Below are 17,827 nucleotides of genomic sequence, written 5' to 3'. Positions count from 1 at the left end.
AAAGCCAGAACAAGATGCACAGGGTTTTTTTCTTTCCTCCCAGTAGAAAAATGTTTTAAAAGACCCTTTGTTTCTCTCTTGTTTGGGCCTTTTTAACCATCAAGAGAGGCAGCACAGTATTAGGAAGGCAAATCTCAGCCTTGCCGGGAGAGGTACTTCTAAGTGTGTTAGTGACCATGGCATGCGCATTGTTCAGGGCTGCCCTGTCTTGCTTTCAAGCTTCGTTTCCCCTTAATTTACTGCTCACGGTGGCAAGTCCAAAATGCGTCTGGGACTGTTCATCCCCCCTTTATAGGCTGCATGCTGTGTGAAAATCTGGAGCACCTCTGCTGAAAGGCAAGTAAACACACATCCCTCACTCTTGAACTCTAGTGTCTTAGCAGCAGAAAGAAGGGTTTGCTTGCCACGTACAATACCCACTCATAGTCGGAGGGGAAGCAGTGCAGCCCATGGTCAGCTGCTGCCCTCCATGCAGCAAGTGTGGTTTGCAGGTACTACAGGTCCCAGCATGCAGTGCCCCTTGATTAGACACCTGAGGTCCTTTTTCCCCTGCATTGTGTCTGCAGGAATTTAAAAAAAAAAAAAAAAAAGCCTTACGGTGATTTACAAGAGCTTACTGAACCCGCTCCCAGCCCTGACTTCTGTTAGCTCTTGTTAGTTTTTTGGGCCAACTGGTCTGTGGCTTGATACGTTGCCTCAGAGACTGTGTGCAGTTTCGAAAGCCTCCTGTAGCTGGTAAAAGCAGCTCAGCCCGGGTGATTTCCCCTTTCTGCTTTAAAACTAAGGGAGTTACTGTCATTTTTTTTTCCCTGTTAAAAGCAGTCTGTAGCCCAGGGAAAAATAGGTAGATCTTTTGACTGACAATAAAGGAGAGAGAGATGGAAGGAGATTAATTGGAGTGTAAAAGTGTTTAGTGGAATGGCAGGATTGAGGCTGAAAGAGTGCCAGCTGAGCTTGCTAGGGAAGCCTTTGGAAGGATCTGAGTGCCTCTTAAAGCCCACTTTCCATGAGGGTAAGGAGGGGTTTCTGACTCCCCACTCCAGCTTTATAACATACACACATCTCAAGGGTTTCCTGAAGCTCCAGCCCTGTTGTGCCGTAGAGTGCAGAAAAACCACCCGGGCTTCGTGTGGTGAACACACTGCTGGCGGTTAGGGGTCGTGCAGCCAGCCCTGCAGCCAGCAGGGCCCTGCTGTACCAGGACAGATACACAGAGCTTCGTCCTTTTCCAGAACACGCAGCTCTTCCTGGCTCTGTGTGTGTGTGATTGCGGCAGAACGCAAGGTGCAGGGTGGTCTGCCAGCCCCCGCTACCAGCAGTTCAGGTCCGTGTTAAGATGTGCCTGTAACACAGCACCAGAGCAGTTCTGTGCCTCAGCCCTGCTCTGGGAGGAGCAGTGGTGAGAGAGCTCAGCCCATCTGCTCCTTGTTGGTGCCTGCACAGGGGCAACAGGAGCTCTTCTGTCTTCTGCAACAGTGTCTAAGGACTTACTCCCATTGTATCAGCTGGTGGGTAGCAAGGTTCTGCCTTCTGGTCTGACCTGTCTCAGTCTTTCTTCACCCTTCACTTGGTGAGTCCTGAATTTAGCAGGTTCACCCTTAGTCCTTGGCCAGAGCCAAAGGGCAGCCTGGAAATTCCAGGTATTCAACTGTTACAGAACCACGTGGTGGGAGTGAGGCTCCTGGCACATCTTTGTGGGGGTGAACTGTGCAGCCAGGACCTTTCTAGGGATCTTCTGACGTGGGGTTGCTGCTCTGGGTGTTTAACAGGACTCCTTTTTCTCCTTAGATCTCAACCCTATGCCCACGGAGGAGATCGTGCAGATGTTCAACGAGCTGCGGAGTGACCTGGTGCTGCTGTATGAGCTGAAGCAAGCCTTTGCTAACTGTGAATATGAGCTGCAGATGTTACGGCACCGCTACGAGGCGCTGGCCAAAGCTGGCAGCATTGGCCCCCTCAGTGCTGAAGGTGCCCATCCAGATGGCCAGGCAGGGCTCGGCATCGAGGAGGGCAAGGGCGATGCCAAGGACCAGATCATTGATGTAGTAGGAGCACCACTGACCCCCAACTCGGTGAGGAGGAAGGTTGGGGGGGCAGAACAGGGAGCACTCAGGTCTCCGACGCAGATGCCCTGACGAGCGCTGGGGATGCTGCCCTGCTCTCCCTCCAGGCGTGCACGTCCAAGGGAGCACAGCACGCCCGTTTCCCCAAGTCCCAGTGCTCTCTGGGCTTGTCTCCTGTGCTGGACAGTGTTCTTGGTGCTATAGGTGGGGTCAGCAGGTCTTTCTACATCCTGCATGCAGGCAGATGGCTTGATGCGGGTGCCACCGTGGACCAAAGCAGCGAGGCTTTGGGTGACGAGAGCTTGCGCCAGGGCAGCAACAGTGATGCCAGTACAGCTGCAGGCCTGAGGCATTTTCCTTCTAGACACAACCCCATAAGGGTTGCTCAGCAGAGGGAAGCAAGTGGGAAAAGCAGCCTTGATATGATGAGCCATGATCTGCCCAAGTCCCTGGAGCTGAGGGGTAGCCCTACCTGGGGCAGGAGGCTGGGGAAGGAGAGAGGCATCTGAAGAGCAAAGGGGTGTATTTCTCTACCCCACTTCCAGTGCTGAGAAAGGAAAGCCAGACCTAGGGCTTCTGGAAGCCACTGAAGCTTCAACCACGAGCCCTGCGACAGTGTCTTGTGCATGCTGTAAATCCATCACCAGCTCTCTCCTCCCTACCTCCCCGAGGGTAGGCTGCCAGCCCCTCACCGCTGCCTCAGGGCCGAGGGTACGCCTGGGGGTCAGCCAAGGTTGCTTTCCCCTCCGTGCGGTCCCCTGGCACAGCTGAGCTGAACTGCCTGATGAAAAGCTGCCCGTCTCCACGCTGTGGCATCCCCGACGCCTCAGACGAACTGCCCCGGTAGCGTCACAGACCTTTACTTTCTAAAATGTATAATGTATTATTGCAGGATATTGAGAACACCTTATCTGTCAGCGGCAGAGGTGACACATTAATCTGGACTTGAGTAATGTCCTATTCAATTGTGACAATACGGAGTCATAAGGAAGCGTTCCGCTGAGACAGGTTCGTGTTTGCAAAGGAGTCTTCTGAATCTTTTTTTCCCACTGCATTCCATCTGAAATCTCACCCCTCCGTGCGGTCCGCGGTATATCCCGGTTTGGAAACCTCTTGGGGTGGTTCACAACACACCTGCTTTCCCTCGAGGCTGCTCCTTGGGAAGGTGGGAGAGTGGTGGTGGTGGCGGCCATGGCTGCAGGAGGAGGGAGCCCGAGTGTGGTTCTGACCACGTCCTTCCTCAGCGCCACCTCCTGGAGCTGGAAACAAAGAGGTGGGCCCGGGCAGCGCAGAGAGGGTTAAACTGACCTGGTCTCTGACATATTTGAAAGAAATATAATCAAGTTAATTCACTGCAAGGCAAATTCAGTACCTAAAGGGCCTCCATGTTAAATACAGCACTGACCTTTACCGGCTGATTACACAAAGACGACACAATTAGATTAGTCCAAGACAAAAGGTCAAGCACATTCACACTGTGACCATTTTATGTTACCTTTTGAGGGGGGAAAAAATTACATCCCAGCTGGAGGGGTATCTCGGAGAGAAGGGGAATGGGGCTGCTGTGCCATGTTCTGCCTGGCTCGGGCACGTTTGGAGAGTTGGGCACGGCCTAGCACAGCACTTGCCTTGTACCTTTCCTGCAGTTCTGGGTGCTTGGGCAGCGTGAGGGACCAGCAGCCCGTGGCCCACAGCCATCTTTTCCCAAGGATGGGCTAAGCTGGTTGGAGGCCGTGTGTTGCTGGTGTTCCTTGCCCTGCCCCAGTGCCTCTCACTTGGTGTCACAGATAAAAAAAAAATCAGCACCTGGAAGGTTGGGGGGTGGCTGGGGCAGCCCTGGTGGGGTGCGTGGCAGTGTCCCTCCCCACCCTGCAGTGCTGGTAGCACCAACAGGCAGCTGTTTGTTGGGCAGGTGGTGTGCTGGGGCACAGCGTGCTGTGCTCCTTTGCCTCCTGCAGCCCTGGCCGTGGGTGTTTGTGGGTGACAGCCCGCCCTGCACCTCGCCAAGGCTGCTTCCGTGGTTTAGCCCAGCCACGCCAGCCTTGAACTTGGAGTTCAAGCCTGTGCTTTGCCACTGAGATGCCAGGGGAAGCGTTTAATCTCCCTGCTTCAAATTCCTCTGAGTTAGAGAATGAATCCCTTTGTGCTGTCTAGCACTGCCCGTCCATGGCACTCCGCATGTTGGTTTGAGCACGGATTAGTTCAGCCTCCGAGCCAGCTGCTCCCCTGAAGCCAGATTTGTTTCCCTGGAGAGAAGTATCCTGCTCCAGATGTTGGGGGAGAGTGAGTGGCAAAGCCAGGCATAGGACCGAGCCCTGAATCCCTTGTTCTTCTCTGCAAGCCTGGATTCCTTTCCAGGGTTTGGCGTGGTTGGATGAAAGCACCCAGAGGTAACCGTTGTGCCAACAGCTGGCTGTGCTCTCAGCGTGGGGCTGTTCCCAGGGCCTTTCTCCAGCTCAGCCCTTCCCCTGGGCATAGGCAGGAGCAGACATCCCTGGGGGTCCCCAGCAGCGCTGCCCCTCGGTGATGCCATCCCTAGGGCCTTGCTGCCCCCCCTGGAAGCCCCTCCTGTCCGCGCTGCGCTCCGTGCAGCAGGGCGTGCGCCGTGAGCCCCGGGCAGGAGCGGTGCCTGCGTGCCGCGGCCGCTGTGGGCAGCAGGAAGCCCAGCACTGCACTGCCCTGCTGCATCCCCTGCGTCCCTCCTCCTGGGGCTGCCATCCACCATCTCCCAGGGGCTGCGGTGCCCGTCACTGACCATTAAAGCTGAGCCGGGATCCCCCCGGCGCCGTCTGCCGCTGACCCCGGTAGGGACTGTGCTCGGGGCCTTCGGGAGGTGAAAGGTGAGCCGAACTCGGAACAAATTAGTTCCAAGCAGAAGTTCAGCCAGTTACTCCAGATTGGATCCTTTGATTTCCGCAACTCAGACTCCACTCAGTGATCTGTAATGAGTGACTCTCAGAAATCCTCACATTGCAGCACTTTGTTCCTGAGCTCACAAGTCAGCCCATTAATGGGTAAAGGAAAAGACCTTGAGTCTAAGAAGTCTCGGGTTCAGAGTCAGAATTATTTGACTTTTAAGCTTCCTTTATCTGAACTCCTGCTGACTTCTTGTTTTCTGAGCCTGTTTGAAAGCTAGAAGTTACATTGTTAAGATCAAACATTCTCTCTTTCCAGATGGAGTTACAATATCTGTCTTTTATATATATATATATTTTAATATATATATATAGTGTATATATACCAGGGTGTATATATATTCCACTCTTTTTTTTTTTTTTAAATCGTTCTTTCCATTAAAAGAAACTAGACTTGTAGGCTCTTGTAAATTATAATGTAAAACATTTTTTTTAACCAGACAGTTCCCAATTTTGCCCAAGGCAACTGGAATAGCTGCGCCACAGAAGGCAATAGGAAGGTGATTAATATGAATTTGTGACATATTTGAAAGATGGGTCTTTTGCCATATAAAGATTATCAAACACATGTGCTCTTCCCCATTAATTCCTCAGCCCTCCCAGGAAAGCCACAAAGCCCCGTTCCTTTGTTTCCAGGGTGGGTTTTTGTTTTTTTAAATGTACCTTTAGGTCCCCTTGATTACCACGTATTTGATTTTTATAGGGCATCTGTTCGCACTGCTGCGTGGGTTCTCTGGCCCTTTTATTTCCCCGTTAATCGGATCCCGCGAAGGCAGCCGTGCCAGGCCCTCTGACGAAATCCGTGTGTGTGTTGTATTTAACTTTTAGCCGTGCAAATTCCATGCTCTGTTTGCCGTCTGCCGGGCGCGCAGCGGGGACTGGGGCCGCCTTCCCGCTGGGGCGGGCGGCAGGGCCTCCCACCACGCTGCCGCCGAGCACACAGAGCGGCGTGCGAGGGACCTGCAGGAGGAGGGATGGGGAGGCCGGGAGTGTTTTGGGGAGCCCCGTTAGAGATGGGGCTTGCTGCGGGGCTCAGCACGGCGGGGACCTGGCCGCAGGCACTGACTGCGCAGCCCTTCCTTCCCCGCTGCCCGCGGTCCGTTGTGCAAAGGGGACCCGATCGCACGCTGCTGGGGCGCTGGTGCTGCGTGTGCACAGGGTGCGTGGTCACTGGTGTGCCCGGGGCTTTGGGCGCTGACCCCGCAGTGATGGGAGGCAGCTGTGGCCGTGGTGTCTGTGCAGCACCTGGCACGGAGACACAGCGCAGCGGTACACGAGGCTTGTGTTCCCAGCGTGCTGTGAATGGCCCCATCTTACCCCGGATGTGTGCCCGGATTCAGTCCTAAAACTTAGTGCATGAAAGGTGAGAACCCACCAGAGCCCATCAGTCCTGCTCAGTCAGATTGGTGAAGAAGAGAGGTGTTTCTCTGAGGAGCTGTGGTTCTCCCTCTCCATCTCCTGCTGTGCTCCTGGGCAATTTTCACAGCAGCTCCGGGACAGCAGAGGAGTTTCCAGGCTCTGCCCGTTCCTGCTCCAAGCAGCCCCAGCACAGCTGGCCGTAGTGCGAGCTGCTCTGCCCCTCTCCTGGTGCCGTGCTCCATAGGGCTTGTTGTGTACAGGTGTGCTCCGTCGGGGCCGGGTTGTTGCAGAGCTCAGCCCAGTTCTGGTCACACCCCGACCCCCCCACACCAAAGACGCTTGTCCCAAAGCCCTACCCATGTCGGGGAGGTGCCACCCCCTCCAAGGTGCCTGCCCAGCCCCTTGGCGCTGCCGGGTTAGCTCTGTCACACCAGGACTGGCTCTGCCTCCAGCCAGGCGGGTGGCAGCATGGCTCAGAGCAGCTCGGGCACCGCTGGCTCTGCAGCCCTGTCGCCAGCTGCGGGGCAGGCGGGTGCATTTGCCAGCTCCCACCGGCTGACCCTGGTTTTCCTTTTGTTTCCCATCTCCCTCTTGGAGCAGAGAAAGCGAAAGGAGTCAGCCTCCAGCTCCTCCTCTGTCAAGAAGGTGAAGAAGCCGTGAGCCCCCTGTGCTGGGCGAGGAGGAGGTGCAGAGCTGTGTGCACGGTTGGTGCCGCCCTGTCCTGGAGCCCCCGGGACAGCCGGCTGACTTTTTTTTTACCCACCAGATTTTCGTGAGCGTCCCTGTAAATACAGAACCCATCGTTTGCAACCTGCACCAGAGTGGTCATCAGCCCCGCCAGGCCGAGCAGAGCAGGAGGAGGTGGTGAGAGCCATCCCAGCTCCACCCCGGGCAGTTCGGGTTTTTGTTCTGTAGGGTCCCGGAGGGGCTGTGGCATCGCTGAAGGCAGTGATGGCAGCCTGGGTTCCTGCACTGCAGGCACCGGTGGCCCCGGTTGTGTGCCCGGTGCTGTGCCGAGCTGGGCACCCACCTGGCCTGCCCACCCCCTCGTCCCCTCCGCGCTGCCTTTCAAGTGTAACCGGCGATCGATCCGCCGTGACAACGTCCTCTGAGTCACATTCTCGCCTGCAGGAGTAAAGGGCAAAGGCCAAGTTCTTAGTTTTCATAGAAAACTAATTAGACGACTCCATCGAAAATAGGTCAATAAAGCTGATCGGGGGCTGCACGGAGGGAGCCATTAAAACCCCTGTGACCTTTGCTTGGAGCAAGCAGGCTGAGGCTGCCCGGGCTTTCCGGGAGCTGCCCGCTTCGTGCCAGCTGTGTGGCCGTGTCCCTGTTCCTGCAGCACCACGGTGCTGGGCAGGTCCCTGGGGGGTCCCTGCGCTGCTGGGTGCCCTGCTCCCAGGTGCTGGACAGGGCCAGGAGCAAAGCTGCTCTGTGCACGGGCACAGGGCTGTGTAGTAGGTAATGTGTGTGCTGGGAGCGCGCGTCTCTGCCTGGCATCCTCCTGAACGTGGCTTCATCCTGGACTGCGCGCCAGGCTGCAGGGCAGGGGGCGGTGACAGACACCCGTGGGACTTGCTGGTGGCCGTCACCCTGCTGCGGGCTCGAGGCTGTGCTGGGTAGCACCACGGCTGTGTGCACATATCCCGAGCTCCCTTGCACAGCCAAAAAGCTTGCGTTTGCACATGGCATCTGGGGTACACGGATGTGCTGGGGATGCTGCACCCCCAGGGAGGGCAGCCCCGCTGGTGGGGGCATCCTGCTGCCACGCGCCCACCCGGCTCAGCCCCCTCCGTCCCCGCACACACTCGCACATGCATGGGCACAGCCCGGGCTCCTTTACCCCCAAACTTTATTCATGTGGCACATTTACAGCAAGGATTGGAATAACTAGACAATGAAAATGCTGGGTTTGCATTATCGGTTGGTTTAACTGGAACACCACACACCATGCAGTCATGTACCGCCAAGTTCAGTGCCTGTATTGCCCTTCTGGCTGCCGTCACCGGCTTCGCTCCAGGCCATGCACGCACGGGCCCGGGGCTGCAGCCTCCCTGCAGGTCAGCACCCGGACGAGGGCTCCATTCAGCAGGGCCCCGGGGCTGGGTGACACTGGGGGGACGCGTGCCCTCAGCCTGCCCCACAGCTGCCCCCTGACCGCCCTGGCCGGCCGGGAGCCCACCCAGCCGGAGGGGATGTGCTCGGCAAGGCTCTCAGGCAACAAGCCAGCTGCTGCTGAGCATCCGCGGGGACCCGCGAGGGGCACGGCACGGCCCGCGGCGTGCGGGGACCGTGGACACGCGGGGGCTGAGCCTCAGCTCGGGAACCGGGGGAGGCCGGAGGGGATGGGAGGGGAGCAGGGTTGGGGACCTGGGCCAATTTGCAGCTCCCCTGCTCAGGTACCTGTGGGTCAGGGGGGTGGGGGGGCCAGCGCGCGCTGGCACGTCCACCGCCGGCAATGGACGCGGTGCTGCGGCGGGCCTGGCCCCGGTGGAGCTGGAATCGGTCGGCGGGGCTGGGGCAGGGCCGGGCATCCCACCCATCCCCGCAAGAGGCACGAGCAGACGGGACGGGGACGGGATGGGACGCGATGGGACGCGATGGGACGCGATGGGACGGGGGGGAGCTCCGCTCGGGCGCTGTCACCTCCCTCCTGCCGCCCGCCCGCCCGCCGGGCCCCTGCCCCACTGAAGGGAGCCCTCCGGGGCCCCGCAGCCCGCGGTGGGGCTGCCGGGGGCTCTGCAGCGGAGAATACAGGCACTTCACCTTGAACATAAAGAGACGGATTGCGTTTGTCACATACAGGAGTCAAAGAGGGGTTAGTGTTGACTCAAAAAGAGGGGAAAAAGGCGCTCGGGGAGAGGCCGGGGCTGCTGGGGAGGGTCGGGGCCGTCTCGACACTGCTGAGCCTCTACGAGCGCAGCCCGGGCGCGGGCACGTGCCGGCGTCGCTGCAGCAGCCGTCAAGGCCTGAAAACATAAAACCAGAGAAAAGAAAGAAGAGGGGAAGGCGGGGACGGCCCATGCCGGGGGGACGCTGTGGCTACAGGGCGGGAGAGGGAGGACGGGGTGGGACGTGGAGGGAGGGACGGAAATCGGGAGCCAAAGAAAAGAACAAACTACGAGTCTAAAATGTGGTGCAAGCGCCCTACGCGGCTGTCCGCTAGCATGGCATAATGTCCGGAGCAGCCCAGAGAGGGAGTCACATCAGGTCTACACAGATTTGCCTTCCCATATATACAACCTCTACTGGAGTAACAGCTGAATTGAGATTTGTGTCGGTTCCTCTGGCCTCGGTTGCCGTTTGAATGCTAGAGCCCGTCCTCCCCGCCTCGCCGGCGCCGGGCGCATGCAGCCCTGCCTGGCCTGCCCTGGGGATCAAAAGGGTTTGGAGGTCTGCTTGAAGATGAAGCCTCTATGGGCCAGTGTCTTCATGATGTTGGCGATGTTCTTACAGTCGTCTGCGGAGAGAGCACAGAGGCGCTGGGTTAGAACCGCGCTGCGGCCCCGGGCTGCTGCGGGGCAGAGCTGGGACCTCGGTCAAGCCCCGAGGCCGGGTGAGGGCTGTGCCCGGAGCTGCACGGCCCCCGTGTCCCCTCCAGCCCAACCAAGGGGACAAGCTGACCTCGACCCCCTACAGCCACTGCTCCTCAGGGCTTCCAGCCCCATCGAGGGGCTCCCCAACGGCATGGGGCAAGCGCAGGGCTCCCATCTCCCCGTCACCACCGCTCGGTACGGCCCCGCTGCACCGGGACGGCCCCACGGCCAGGACTGGAGGCTGGCCCGGGGCAGCAGCACTGCCCAGGCCATGCCGGGCTGCCGTGTCCCTGTGTCCCCCAGCCCACTGCTCGCTGTGGGGCACTGCCACGGGGATGTATAGGAACAGCAGCGTTCCCACGAGCCGGATCCAAGCTGGCCCCCCAGCTCTGGGCCAGCAGCTGCTTCCCTGTGATCCCAGCACCAGCTACAGATGGCCGCCCCCTTCCAGCTCCCCCGTAAGGCACCAGGCCCACGAAGGAGCTGTCCCCACAGCTCAGCCAGGGCTGGGGCTGGCTGGTGACACCGTGGCTGCCTTCCACCAGCCACGCACGTTCCCCTTCCCCTCGCCCTCCTCGGGCAGGGGCTGCGCGGCACCCGGCTCTCCCTGCCGCAGCACCGAGGTCTGCCACCGTGCTTTGGGGTCGTCCCCGTCCCAGCCAGGGCTGTCCCTCGGTGCCACCCCGTGCCTGCTGGCCCCAGGATGCCGTGCCGCTGTGCCACCGGGCTGCGGGGCTGCAGACGGCCGCGGTGCTGGGGGACAGCCCACGGCACCGAGGTGGCCAGAGCGAGAGGCCGCGGGGCTGCGAGGCGGGGAGGGGGCAGGCGCTCCTGGCGTTATTTACCTGGGACTAAACGCAGGCACCGTTTGCTAAAATAGAAGCCGGGCTTAAATTGATTCCTGGTGTCTATATTTCATGTTGAAAATTGGCTTGTAAATCCATGTTTTGATCTATGAGGGCCGTCTCCTTAAGAAAAAGCAAGAGTAAATGTGTAATTTCTCCCTTGACAGCACACGGCACAGAGGCGATCCTTCTTCCCGCTCCCCTCCGTTTCGGGACAGCTCCACTCGTTCCGATTACCACTCTTTCTTCCTCGCCCCACGCCTTGATGTCTCCATTTCATTACCGCGCGCCCATTTATCAAGCTGTTACCGTAAGGGTGACTTTGCCCACTTGTGTGTGGCAGCGGGGCCCGGCTGACACGGGGAGAGGGCGCCCCGGGAGGGGGCGCAGCCCGGGCCCCCCTCTCCCCGCCGCCGCTGGATGGATGTTGTGGTGGAGGGAAGGCTGCATCATTACTGATGTGTAAATGATAAAGAAGCCTCCACATCCATCTCCCAACTGTAAATCCAGGGAGTGCTTTATAATCAAGCTACAGCGATAATAATGTGAAATTAGGTCTCTCTATCAACGGGAGGAGGCCTTTTAATCACGGCTTAAAGGGTGCAAACGCTGTTTATCATAATTGAACTGTATCCGGGCTAATTGTGGCCATATTTCACTGTCTAGGAGACAGCAGGCTGCCTGCTGACAGTGCCGCGTGCCGGATTGAGGGCCCCGCGCAGACGGGCAGCGCTGCCCCGCTGCCAGGTGCCCGCGGCAGGGCCGGTGCCACCACGCTGCCCTGCCCGGCCCCGCAGCCCTGCCCGGCCACCAACGCCCGGCCGCTGGCAGATCCCTGCCCGAGGTGGCACTGACGGGGCCTGGCACACGAAGCCTGTCCCGCCCTGCGACCCTGCGGCTCCCGTCGCCACTCGTCCCTGCTCAAAGCGAGCCCCTCGTGGAGCTGGGGGGCTGCTCAGGGCGGTGTTGCCGTCCCACGGTCCCGGGACAAGGCTCGCTCTCGGCTCCCCCTCTGCTGCGCCCCCAGCTCCTGCCCGCAGACCCCGGCCCCTCCATCTCGCACCCAGCCAAGCGGCCCCGCGCACCGCAGCTTCCCCAGGGGCCGGCTCCCAGCGGGATGTCGCGGGGACGTGGCCGGCCGAGAAATTGCACCCAGGCAGGCAGCATCGCCCTCGCCACCCCAAACGACGGCACGGCCCCCTGGCAGCGGGAGCGCCCGGCTCGTCGTAAGTCATTTAGTGAGACTCATTCCAAATCAGCGCTAAGGTAAACACGCTTATTATAATTATCCATGTAAAAAAAAATCAACAACAGCAGAACAACTTTCTAATATGCAATTACAGCCATCTATTGATTTTACAATGTAATCCGCTCCGATTGATTTAATAACACAATTATAGGCTGGCTCTCGGGATATTAGAGTGGGAGATTTTCATAAACTCCAAAGCAAAAAACTAAGCGGCTTTTAAAACAACACCGTCAGATGGCTGTTTGGGGAATTATTAGCAATATGAAATCCTCTAAATCTGGCCGTTGTTACCTTGTGAAAGGAATTTCTATTACAAAAATGGCAATTGACAACCTAAGAGAGCGCGAACGGGATTGCTTTTCTGCTCTTTCAGTGCTTAATCCATTGCAAAGGTGACCACGGGGCTGGGGGCCGAGCCCGGGGCCGAGGCAGGCAGAGGACAGCGGGCAGCCCTGCTATCCCCCGGGGGACGCTGCCGCAGGGGGTCCCGCAGCCACCGGTGCCACCCGCCAGCCCCGTGTCCCACCAGGTGACCGTGCTCGGGGTGGCAGCAGGCTGAGCCCCGACCTTCCCCACCCCAGCACACCCGTGCTGCCCCAGCCCCAGGCACCTCGGAGGGCAGCGGGGTGCCCGCCCGTGTCCCCGAGCCGGCAGCAGGGTGACGGTGGCCCCGCGCCACCGACACCGCTCTGCCGGAGCCGCGCGCACGCGCGCCCGGCCGCGCGCCCCTGCTCTCCCTCGCGCTCGCTCCCTCAATGTATTCCCGACTTTATGGGCACATTTTTCTTGTCAAGCTGACAGGGTTGCTAAGTGGATTTCTCCCTGATATGCGGACGGATTATCACATTACTCCAATGTCCTACACAAACATATTACTTTATATTCAATAGCCCTAATGAATATAAACTGCTTTTTCTTTTTTGGGGTGGGGGGTAATCTATAGATTTTTAATGAGGGCACTATTAACTCCCTCCTCTTTAAAACAGACTTAGGTGCAGCCTCTGAGTAGAAAATCAATGGTGTTATTGTAGGAATATTGTATATTGATATTGTAATAATAAGATGCAATTGATTTAGGGGTGTTGCGCGGTGTGTGTGAACGGGGTCAGCGTGGGGTTATGCTGCCTTCTGCAAACGGAGCAGCGGCTCCGCTGCGCCTCCCTGCCCCTCGCCGTGTCGTGTCGCTTCGGAGCATCACCTGTGTCCCTGCATGGGTCCCACCGTGGTCCCGCGATGATGGGGCCAAGCCTGCCCCGATGGCTCCTCACTGCCTCCGTACCCACGTCCCGGCCCCCTCCGCATATTTGCCGAGCTCTCTGCCATGGGGACGGCCAGGCAGAGCGAGCTCACGCTGGGGCCTTTTAATTAGGGCTGGAGTTTGCCAGCGTTCAGCACCGCTGCCTGTCCTTGTCCTTGTGCTGGCACAGCGACGCGCTCCCGCTGCGCTCCTCGGCGGGGCCGGAGGCAGAAGCCCGTGCCGCCTGCAGCACCGCCGGCACGGCACCCCCTGCCCCCGGCTGGGGCAGAGCAGCACTGCCGCAAGCCCAGGAGGGGACAGAGGATTTCGGCAGCAAGAGGACATCCCACAGCCCCACGGGCTTGGCAGGATGCGGCCGTGCCACGCGAAGGAGCTGGAGCGAGGCTCGTGCAGCGGGTGCAGCGATGCCCCCGCGCCCTCCCCAGCCCCAGGCAGCGGGAGGGAAGGAAGGGGCTCCCGCCTCTCCCCACTCGGCCACCAGACCGCCCGGGTGCCACCACCCCGGGGAGCGGCGGGGACAAGCAGGCGGAGCAAGGAGCCAGCTTTTGCATGCCGGTGGGGCCGACGGCCGCCCCGAGGGGCTGCGGGAGCAGAGAGCCCCCCTGACCGTGCTCATTTGGAGCCAGCCCCGGCGCACCTGTGCTGCGGCTGGGAAGACGGATCGCCCCCCGGCCCGAGCAGAGCAGGTCCATATTTAAACTGTCCCCATGCTTTATGGTCTGTACAAGAACTGATGCTCAGGCGACCAGGGGCCATTTGTCAATGTTCTAATGGCAGATTACTGTTAATGAATAATATCACCGCTCCCTTCCCAGAACGGCTCCCTGCCAGCGGAAGCAGGGACACCCGGCCACAGCCTCCCTGAGCCTCCCCCCCTCGCCAAGGGGACAGCCGGCGGCCTCGTGACCTGTGGGAGCCCTGCTGCCCCCACGCTGCTGCTGGTGTTCCCGGCAATCCCAGAGGGGATTTGTGTCCCCCCCGCGCCCTGCCCGGCTGCGCTGCTCACCCTGGGTGGGCACGTCCCAGGAGGAGACAGAGCCATCGGCCTGCCTCGTGTGTGCCGGGGCAGGGAGGGGGCTGTGTCCAGCCTTCGCCCGTCCCCACCACGGCACGTCCCATCCAGGCCGTGCCTCGGCTCAAAAGCAGCCCCGGGACAGCCCCGCTGCGGGGGTGACGCTGAGAAGCAAGAGGGGTTTTGGCCTTCCTGTGCTCCCGCGGCACCCCCGGGGGGACCGACATTTGTCCCCCACTCAAGCTGCGGCAGGAGGCTGTGGCTGTGCACAGACAACGTCAGTTCCCCCCCCCCAAAGGGACCAGACACCCCCACGGCCACACCAGCTTTGGGGACAAGAGGGCCACAGGTCCCCACCCCACCGTCGGGGTGGCCCCGGTGGTAAACGTCACGGCCCGGCTCTGGGGAGCTGGTGCTGGGCAAGGGTGGGCCGGGGCCGGGGACACCTGGCTGCAGCAGGGACAAGGACACGTCAGGGAGCCACGGGGAGGTCAGGGCCGGTCCCGAGGCTCCCAAAGGAATGGCCTCATAACCCTGCGCGGTGCGAGGGGCTCTGCGCGCCCCGGACAGCCGGCAGGTATATTAGGTGGAGCTGACAGCGACGCTCGGAATATTAAGAATAACTTACCTCATTATCTGCAATTACGTTACTGCCACACACCTCATTTCTTCACGAAGAAAAGGAAATTAGTTTTATATTGACTTCATCCCGGTGCCTCCCCTGACTGCCCCGCCGGAGAGCTGGCGAGCGCTCTGCGGCGGACCTGGAGCCGAGCCTTGCTCTCGTACTCGGTTTGTCCCCTACCTGTTGCTGTGCCCCGTGCCGGGGGGACGGGATGCTCTTCCCAGCCCCTGCACACAGGGCTCAGGCAGGGGAGCTGCTGTGCTTGGGACCCCGAAATCCTGCCAGAGCCCCCGGGACACTGACGTGGCCCCGCGAGCGTCCCCGGGCAGACAAAGCGAGCGGCGCCGGCGCCCCAGCCGGGAGGGAAGGGGAGCAGCACGCTCAGCAACACAGGGAAAAAGCCAATTTCATCTTTATTAGGAGGAGATTTCTCTTTTAGTAATAAGCACACTTCAAATAATTAGCGTGTTTTACGTAATAATGAAATTATGGAAATGCAGGCCACTTATTCAAACAAGTCGCCATTACCATATTTTTAAATATTAGACTTAATTAGAGTTTATCACTTCAGAGAAGTACGAGGAGTGGAGATTTTTTTTCCTTTACAAAAAAAAAAAAAATCCTCATAAAGTGTTTATTAAGAGCGGGTAAGAAGGGGATAATGATCTGTTTGGAAATTAAGGCAATCAAACATTTAATGCTCTGCACTCCTGTAGGCAAAAGCATTCAAATGAGTCAATTATACATCCATTATCCAGGCACGATTAAACAAGGCAGGACGGGGAATTTGTCCTCCCCATCACGCCATTGTCGCGAGGACTTATGTCCACTTCCAGGCAGCTAATAAAGCACCGAACTTGGGGCAGAGCGCGAGGGACGGAGCGAGGAAAGGGACGGAGAAGGGGAGGAAAGGCGGCGAGGAAGCGGGGCGGCGGGAGCACGAAGGGGCCGGGGGGGGGAGCTGCGCGGTGGCGGGGCCGTGTCTGCGCCGCAGCCCGTCATAAATCAAAGTAATTAAGTTAACATGAAAATCAACTTCACCATCCCGTTAAATTACGGCATTTGCATATTCGGGCTCAAATGAAGGAGGCGGCGGGTGATGGGGGGAAGTGGGGGAGGTCGGAGGAGGAAGACGGGGGGGACCGCGCACCAAAAAGGGCCCCATTTATTACGGTGAATAACTAATTTCAGAATTTATAGCGCTGGATTTTCGTTCCCGTGCCATTTATATTACAGAAGGAAATTAAGGGGCGGGCAGGAGGCTGGCTGGACATCTTTCTGCGTTATTGCTTGTCTGCCATTTGCAAATCATTATTAATTGTGGCCTGTGTCGCTGGTGCGGCAGGGCAGGGTGCCTGGACAGCCGGAGCAGACACACATATCTCTTCATCAGGACCCCAGCCGCTAGCCCTGGAGAGCCAATTACCCCTCCCTGATTGGTATCAGATAAGGAGGGAATTTTTACAAATTAGGGAATAAATAGAATTTCCACACGTGGAGCAGGGAGGGCTTGAGAGGCAGTAATGAAAAACGATACATCACCATCAGCCAGACAACCCTATTCATACGCCGATGCATTACGCTCACTACTCATAATCCCGCCGAGTGACAGACAGCCCGACGGGGTGGCCGCATCCAGCCCGGCGCTGGGGACGGGGCACTGGGCTCGGCCCCGGGGCTCGGTGGCCGCGTTTCCAGCCCTGTGTCGTCCCCCCCCACGCCATCGCTGCCCCCGCCGCAGGATGCGCTCTCGCCCACCGCTGCTTCGCTGCGCACCCTCCGGCTGACCCCGCAGCCGTGCCCCGGGGCCGGCAGCACCAGGGCGGCCCCAGCTGGATGTGTCCCCAGCACAGCGGGAGCCCAAACCCCGGTCACACGCTTTCAGGCCCCGTGTCACTCCCTGCAGCAGTGCTGGGCCCCATATAACCAGGACCCGCAGAGGACGCCCCGGTATGTCCGTCACCCCGCGACGTGACGGAGCCCGGTGGCACAGGGGCACGGCCAGGCTACCAGGACCCTGGCACGTGGCCGGCCTCGGGAGGAGCAAATCCTACAAGTGCAGGACCCTCACCAGCGCTCGGGGCGCCCGGCCTGCTCCGCGTTCCCCACTGCCGGAGCCGAGCTGGTAATTAGCTCTCCCTTATGACAAGCACGTCACCAAACAAAATGCTCGGCAGGAGATCAATCTCGCCTGTAAGTCACGCAGCCTTTAATTTATTCAGCATACAATGTCGCTCCACCACCGGCTTCCTGTAATTTATACCGTACACTGTCGTGTATTATTTAACTCGTCCCAGTGTTTTACAGCTTGCCTCAAAGTCGCTCCGCAGAAGAAAGTCACGGCTGGGGCACCGGAGAGGTGCAGCGAGGGTGAGGTGGGCTCCCTTGCTCCGGGGCTGGGCTGGGGACATGGCCTGGGGCTTGGGGACAAGGTGACAGTGCCGAGTTCCCGAAGTCGGTGGCTCCAGAGCCACTCGTTGGTATCAGAGCCAGAGAAAATCCAGGGGATTTTCTCAAGCAATAACAGATCTGGGCAGGTAGCCCTGCCTCCGGCTGGGGGTTGCGTCCTCACGGCCCCATTCCCTGTGCACGCCCAGAGCAGGGCATGAGGACGGAGGCGTGGGGATGGCTCCTCCCGCAGGACACAGGGGCAGTGAGGAGGTGGCAGCGCTGGGACCCCGCCGCCAGCTCGTCCCGGCAGCTCCCACAGCTCACCTGGAGCTGGTCTTCGGCCGCGCAGCCGAACGGAAGCAGTTGGTGATATAGAGCTGGATATTCTCCGCAGGGAAGGTTAAAACCTCTGTTCGGTGTAAAGTTGCCGTATCTAAGCACTTATGATCGGGATATTTATGGCTAGTTTATTCCAGGCAGCGGCAGTTATCCACGGATAAAGGCAACGGGGCTCCCTGGTGCCTCCTCTCCGTGCGCTGAAGGCAAAGCCCAGCTGGAGCCGGGTGCCCAC

General features: G+C 59.2%; 2 protein-coding genes across 6 annotated transcripts in view; one reads left to right on the top strand and one right to left on the bottom strand.

The window, feature by feature from the left end:
- DMAP1 (DNA methyltransferase 1 associated protein 1) overlaps nt 1-8,031 on the top strand; it is a 33,016-nt gene extending 24,985 nt beyond the window's left edge. For 2 of the 3 annotated variants that reach the window (XM_080603427.1, XM_080603428.1), the window contains one exon: nt 1,789-5,375. In XM_080603427.1, the coding sequence (XP_080459553.1) occupies nt 1,789-2,135 (347 nt within the window). In that variant the 3' untranslated portion in view covers nt 2,136-5,375. Of the gene's footprint in view, nt 1-1,788; nt 5,376-6,937 lie in introns of those variants that run through there. The other variant, XM_080603429.1, reaches the window with a different exon arrangement.
- Nucleotides 8,032-8,175: 144 nt separating this feature from the next.
- The window catches only part of ERI3 (ERI1 exoribonuclease family member 3), a 118,135-nt gene continuing 108,483 nt past the window's right edge, over nt 8,176-17,827 (bottom strand). For all 3 annotated transcript variants that reach the window (XM_080603439.1, XM_080603432.1, XM_080603440.1), the window contains one exon: nt 8,176-9,800. In XM_080603439.1, the coding sequence (XP_080459565.1) occupies nt 9,718-9,800 (83 nt within the window). In that variant the 3' untranslated portion in view covers nt 8,176-9,717. The remainder of the gene's footprint in view (nt 9,801-17,827) is intronic.

The sequence above is a fragment of the Anser brachyrhynchus genome, assembly GCF_964034855.1.
Source record: "Anser brachyrhynchus genome assembly, chromosome: 8".
Taxonomy (NCBI): domain Eukaryota; kingdom Metazoa; phylum Chordata; class Aves; order Anseriformes; family Anatidae; genus Anser; species Anser brachyrhynchus.
This window is presented reverse-complemented; position numbering and strand designations above follow the sequence as displayed.